General features: G+C 37.2%; 1 protein-coding gene across 1 annotated transcript; it reads right to left on the bottom strand.

The window, feature by feature from the left end:
• Positions 1-677: 677 nt before the first annotated feature.
• Positions 678-4,732, bottom strand: lds (transcription termination factor lodestar). The gene is made up of 6 exons (XM_017617793.1): positions 4,545-4,732; positions 4,446-4,493; positions 3,150-4,369; positions 2,589-2,892; positions 1,568-2,424; positions 678-1,504 (listed from the first exon to the last, which is right to left on the bottom strand). Exons 1-6 carry the CDS (start codon positions 4,615-4,617, stop codon positions 755-757), a joined length of 3,252 nt encoding a protein of 1,083 aa, XP_017473282.1. The 5' UTR covers positions 4,618-4,732; the 3' UTR covers positions 678-754.
• Between the last annotated feature and the right edge of the window lie 2,346 nt (positions 4,733-7,078).

Genomic DNA, 7,078 nt, shown 5'->3' with positions numbered 1-7,078 from the left:
AAATGCACCCGACACAATGCACAACACAACGCTATGCAAGCAGTTTCTAGTTGGGAGCCATAGACGTGGTCACCCAAATAGACAACTACTTGCAGATGAGCCCTCGCCCAGGCACGTCAGGAGGCATCTCTACGAACTGACGAACGAAGTCCTCTGGACCCGTCAGCTTATCGACAGACCCTGAGCGGCATTCACAGGGAGTCAGTCTCGTTATGTAGACTCCAGACCTGTGAATGCCATTCTAGGCGCACAACCACGGGACACCCTGTGGACCAACCCTATTGAGGCTGCACGCTCCTTAGGGCTTCCGTGGAGCTTGACGACAACGACTGAGGTATTCAGCATCATTGCGAGTGTCGTATCGAATGTAAGTCGTTTTTCGAGTCGCATCGTATCGAAAATTTCATGTCATTGCCTAAAATTTCGACTCGACTAGTGCATTAAAACAGAAAAACTGGGCAGCACTGCATAGTTTTCGACGCTTTTTGTCGTTTACTTATTTCAGCAAGACAGTACGCAATGCCGATGTTGTCGAGTCGTACAATTCAGCCAAATTTACGACTTACGCAATGAACAGAGCGAGAATAAAGATTTTGACACCGCCTTATTTGAAAATTTGGCTTTAAAGGGAGAAAACTAATTTATTACTTCACCTGCTTATTGCGCCATGCTGTTAATTAACGTTTATATATGAGTTTATTTGCGTTTTAAAAAATACTGACATACAAATACAGACTGTTTGTGGAAATACTTATTACATGCCAAAAAGACCTCTAAGATCTTCCATAGTAAGTTTGCTACCCTCCGATGAACGTGCCCCTGTAAGTACACCATCTGCTATTGACATTTTATGCTCCTGCAGAGCTCTTATTCGTTCTTCCACAGTGTCCTTGCACATGAATTTATAAATAACCACATTTTTCTTTTGCCCGACACGATATATTCGGTCTTGGGCTTGTGCCTCTAATTGGGGATTCCAATGCAAGTCGATCATTAACAAGTGGTTAGCGCCGACCAAATTTAATCCAACTCCTCCTGCCGTCAGTGAAAGGAGAAGAATACGCTTGTCATTATTGGCGTTATTGAACTCTGTAACAATTCCTTGACGGTTTTTAACAGGAATAGTTCCATTAAGGGACAACGTACGTATACCCTGTTGCTGCAAATGCGTTTTCAGTATATTAAGAACGCTTGTCCACTGTGAGACTATAATTGCTTTGTCATCTCTATTGAGTACATGCTCTTTTAAAATTTCGAGAACCTTTTTAATTTTAGAAGAGGGTCGATTTATATTGAACACTGGATTATTACGTTGCAACACTTTCGCTGAAGCCTTCGCAATAACTTCTTCCTCAGGCTTAAGCCCTTCATCGCCTTCTAAACTCCGATTTTCAGAACTGTCATTAATTGCTAACTTGTTCAACTGCTCAAGTAAATCAATTTTTAACTTTTCATCTTCACTGTCACCTTCCGTATTCTCAGGGCTGTCGCTATCGTCGAGCATCTAATAATATTAAAATTATTTTAAATTCAAATTTGTTAATGGAACTTTTTTTTTGTGTAATACCGAATCAATAAGTCCTGGATGACAACAGATTTGCCGTAACCTTAACAATAGCACTAAAATTTCATGTGATTTCACATCCTTTTGCCCACGATGCAGTTTGGTGAATTTCTCATGTACCTTGTAATACGCACCGTTCGGATCCTTGGTCTGCACAATTGTAGGACGGTTACTGTCTTCTTTGTACATATAATCAGTATTGCGTTCTGCTCTTTGTAATAAAAACTGTGCAAATAACGTGCGTGAGTAAACCATAATTTTTTGATATACATTCATCTCATCTTTATCCAAGTATACTTCGATCAGTTCTGTACTTTTTTCTGGCAAGCATTGTAGCGCTCCTCTCTCTTGAAGCATTACTTTAGTTCGTCGAAGCATTAGCGTTTTCATTAGAGCATTTAAACGCTGTTGTCCTCCAGCACTTTTGTTATCAATCCACTTTTTCCAATGGGGTAGCTCATCAAAAGGAGAACAACGCAAAAATTTTATTAGTGCATATGCATCCATTTCTTTATTTTGAATTGGAGTACCCGTTAGGGCCCATTTGTATTTTCCACGTAGTGCACACACAGCTATTGACATTTGCGCTTTATGGTTGCGTACCACATGCGCCTCGTCAAGAATTATCCGCTGCCATTTTATTCCAAATAGAGCACCTTGAGACTTTTGCTCACGGGATACAATGTTATACGTAGTGACAACAATGTCATATGTGCGAAGGTGTTTCGGCTTGGTATCGCGGTTGTTACCGTGATGAACACATACAGTTAGCTTGTGGCGTTTAACTTTGCTATCAACTTCTGCTTCCCATTGACGTACTAAGCTCGCAGGGCAAATAACTAAAGTTCCCCCCGGATAGACTGAAAATAATACGATTAGTAACATAAACTATTTTAGAGAGCGAAAAAGAGAAATCTTGGATTTAGAAAGGATATTTAAAACATAACTTTTAGATCAATAATAGGTTTATGGCTTTGTTTTAATTTTGGAAAATATCTCTTTTATCTTCTATAAATATACGTACAGTCTCGTCGACCTTTTGATGTCCACCCTCGATTTTCTTTTTCTGAATCACTCGCCTCGTCACTTTCGTTCGCTTCTTCCGCCTCTGAACAGTGTTTTGAAGCAAGTACTAATGATATCATAGTTAGTGTCTTTCCTAAGCCCATATCATCAGCAAGAATTCCTCCACGCGGTTTCTGATTTTCTCTCCAAGTCATCCAAGCAAGTGCATGTTTCTGGTGATCCATAAGATTTATTCGTAAGCCAATAGGGTCATCAGCAAGTACATTTTCGGCAGGGCATGTTTTCAATGAGCTATGAATATCCTGAAATAGTTGAAATGTAGTAATATGAATAAAATATGCATTATAAAATGTTGTATAGCAACAGAAAACGTGTCAGTATACATATATATGTATGTGTGAAGATTTTAATCAAGAAATGCGAAGCTTGGGCATGTTATGCAGTGTAACTTATGCAATTACATGCTTGCTTGCATTTTCTCAGATATCTGTCCTAAATATTTCATCAAACAGAAAAGCATAGATCTTGGCCTAATTTGAATACTAAAACATGATCAGACCTTAAGGCATTCCACTGTTAATTCCCGTTGAGCATTAAATGTGGCAAGACCTTGTTTTCCCGTGTGCGTGGGTTGCATTTGATTAACAGCTTTTGAAAGATCTTCCCAGCTAAGTGGGTCTTTTTGATGTTGTACCTCCGGTTGGGAAGAGCTTGATATGCCGTCATCTTCTATTTTAAGGGTACTCAGATATTGGGACTTAATATGAACATCATTGCGTAAGCGTTCAATTCGTAGAGAAAGCTGCCATCCTCCATCAGGTAAACTACTTGATATTTTCTCAAGTAATTTTTCGGCACTTTGTAGCTCGATTTTTAGTTCTTGGAGCTTCTTTAATTCTTTGTCAAAGTACTCTTTCGAGACAAGCTGCTTAGGACTGGTTGTGTCTTTACTTTTAACCGTAGATCCAACTGCATGGTTTGCATCTAACTTAGTTAAAATATTCGGTTGCCATAAATAAGGGCTAGGTCTAACCAGCTCGGCTTTTTTGTAGTTGGGCATGTTGACTTCTGGCAATAAATTTTCTGCATTACTTTCATCACTACTGCTTCCGATTTCTATTGCTTTCTCCTTTAAGCTAATCACTTGGACATCACTTTCATCAGAGGCATCTCCTTGGGAGCGATATGTATCATTTAAACTTGGCTGATACATGGTAGATGATAACTTATCTTTAATGGCTTTTTCAAATTGAATACTATATCTGGCGGAGCTCAAAGGCGATTCGGCTCCGGCACCAAACCGTTCAATCCTATGATTAATTGGAGTGGCAGAAATAGGGTCAGGTGCTTTTGTGGTTTCTGTAATTTCCGGGCTGCTTTCACACACATAGCTATCACTTTTTTCCATTTCTCCGACATAATATTCTTTTACATTTTGTTCAGAGACCGAACGGTGAAGGAAAGAATTTTTATTTTCAGTACTCGGGGTTCTAAAATATATGGTTTTATCTTGAAACGTGGTTTTTTCCAGATCCTGCACTTTTCCACATCTTTCCGGTGAAACCCCAGCTATTTCTGATTTTGTGTCGGAGTACTCAATTTCGCTAGAATCAGAAAGATCCGATGGCCTCACACCAGTGATACTCATCCGAGTGCGCGGTGATAGGGCCCGTCTCTCGAACTCATCATCGTCTTCTTCGGACTCCGACGGAATCACAGCACGCGTTTTTTTGGAGCCATTGCTACTGCGTTTTCGAATAATAATACTTTCTTCAGAACCTATAACGCAAAGATAGTTTCACTTTAAGTCAAGGTATATGAATATGGCATATTTATGTATAACAAAAATACATACTTTCATTTTCGGACTCTTCAATAATTAGTTCCCCACTGAGCAAGTCATCTGTAGAATATGTTCGTAAAATTGGCACACCTATTATGAATACAAACTAACCTTTATTATATGACACATCGTTAACAAAGTCTTTATCCTGATCGCTGGATTTAAGTTCGTCTGAATCAGACATAGTTTCAAGTAAAAGTATTTCTCAATATCACCTAAACCGCAGACGCGCGTAAAAGTCTACACCTGCAAAATATTTTGAGAGAATCTTTTCTAGGTATGGGTAAATTCGATATTCGAAGCTTCGATATTCGAATTTTAATCGAATTTTAGCTCCAAAATGGCGAATTTTTGAAATCGAACTTTGTGTTGCTCAAATTCGCAAGAACGATAGAATACAAGATTGCGCATTCCCGCAGAATGACATTTGTGGCAACGGGTAAACAAAGAATATGGCGAAGAACAATGAGTTGACAGTTGTGAATTTGAAGTGAGAAAACGTGTTTTCTTCTCGATTCACCAATTTCTCAAGCCATCTTTGAATATAGCAAATGAAGCACTACGTTAACAAAAAATATACAACCACTCTTGAAAAGTGTTCAAAAGAATAGGTGTTATTAATTAACTATTTAGAATTTTTGTGTTTGTATTGCAGGTGCCGAAAAAGTGATAATATCTTGTCGCAGCGCATGTTTTCCTGCAGAAAGTGGTCGATGCTTGCTTACCTCCGATTTTAATTTGTAATTTGTGGTATTTCAACGTTTTCAACTTAACATGTCGTGTTTAAAAGTGGTCCGTAAAGTGGTTGGATTAAGATTTAAAATAAAGAATCAAAAATTTTGAAATAAAACACATGATAAATTTTCATGTAGAAAAATTCCAGGACTTTTCATTCGTTTTTCAATATTTGGTGTAGAGAAGCACACCGGGGTACTGCTAGTATAAATATGTAAGTATACACGCAAACATTTTCTATAATTACTGGTATAGAAAAACAATGAACTCTGAAAAGAATTAATATTTTATTCAACAAAAGACCTTTTTGTGTAACACGTAAAGCATATTAAGGGCCGCCAACTTACCTATTTTAATGTATAGTTAAATCGTTAACGGATAAGATAACGGCCCAGAAACGTAAAGAACATACATAGACATATGTTTACTTGCCTTAAAGGAAAGGCGTTCGCTTTATGAGCGAAGATTTAAATTCATGAAAATCATTAAAAAAAAAATTAATGTCAATGATGAATAAATTTTGAAAAGGGCTAAAAAAATTAAAAATTTACAATTTTACAAAATTACAAATTTAGCCACCAAAGGGCTAAAACGGCAACACTGTCCCTAAGACAAATGGAGTATCACACACAGTGATGGCAAATTTAGTCAGAAACAAAAAGGGTATTCATCAAACCTTATAAATGCATTGTAAACCTATAAACTTATAATTGTGTAAACCTTATAAATGAACTGTCAAAATTTGTATGGAAACTCGCTTACACATTTCTGATAAATTTATCCAGCGATTTCACTGAATAAACTTGATAAACTGAAGACAATGCAACTCTGTCGCAACTCTAGCTATGTTTTCTTAGGCAATAATCGGGATCCGCATACAAATTTTGCACGCAAATTCAACAACGATATGATCCTGATAGAGATCTGGTTCAATTATTATCCCGTCTGTTTGTTTTGTTTCACTGATAATTCGCAAAGTTTGGTAGCCGTGATAAATGAATTCATACACAACCAGACATTCTGCCATTGTTTCTTATAACTTGCTTCAAATAAATAGCCTTTATGTTATATGTACATTTATTTAAATAGCTATCTCGTAAATATAATTTTTTCCAATTTAGTGAGGTAGTTTCTATAATTTCTTTATCCCCGTGCTAGTAGTATAAAGTTAGTGACACTGCGCTTTATAACCAAAGAAAACACGACTATTGTCGCATGTGTAAACGAAAAGAGAGTATGGGTCGTTCATGTAACAGAGTGCATAAACTTATAAGATTATCTGCTTGATAAAGTTATCGGTTTAGATGAATACCACTAAAAAGTTGAAGAATTGCTTTTTTTGGAAATAAATGGCTGCATTTCTTTATTCATTCTGAACGTTTGGAATAAACTTTTTTGTTTATTTATTCTTTAGAACGTTCCTGATGATATGTTGACGTATATTTCAAACGCATTCTGTTTATTCCGGCAGTGAAATTGGATTATCCGGAATGTATAAAGAAACGCAGCCAATATGAAGTTCGATTTTTTCTAGAAAAATTCGATTTTATCCGAATTGGTGAGATGAACTGAAGGTGGCGCATTCCCGAAACCGCTCCTTTGGTTTTGCCGACTTTGACATTTATGGCAATACGTAAACAAACTTTTTGTTTAGAAACAAATGCAAACGTATTGTGTACTTTCAAGTGAAAAATCGAAGTAATTCGTGTGTTCTGAAGTAAAAAACGTTTTATTTGTAATAAAAACTTTATAAAAATGTCGTGTGTTGAATTGCAGCAGCCGTAGGGGTAAAGCCCCCAAATGCATTTTTTTTGTTTCCCCGCGACGACGCCTTGGCCAGAAAGTGGGTAGAGTTCTGCCGGCAGGAGAAGCCATAAAATTTAGACACCAGCGTAATATGCATGAAACAT

Source organism: Rhagoletis zephyria, unplaced genomic scaffold, assembly GCF_001687245.7.
Source record: "Rhagoletis zephyria isolate East Lansing unplaced genomic scaffold, Rhagoletis_zephyria_1.1 Rzeph_scaffold_01494, whole genome shotgun sequence".
NCBI lineage: Eukaryota > Metazoa > Arthropoda > Insecta > Diptera > Tephritidae > Rhagoletis > Rhagoletis zephyria.
This window is presented reverse-complemented; position numbering and strand designations above follow the sequence as displayed.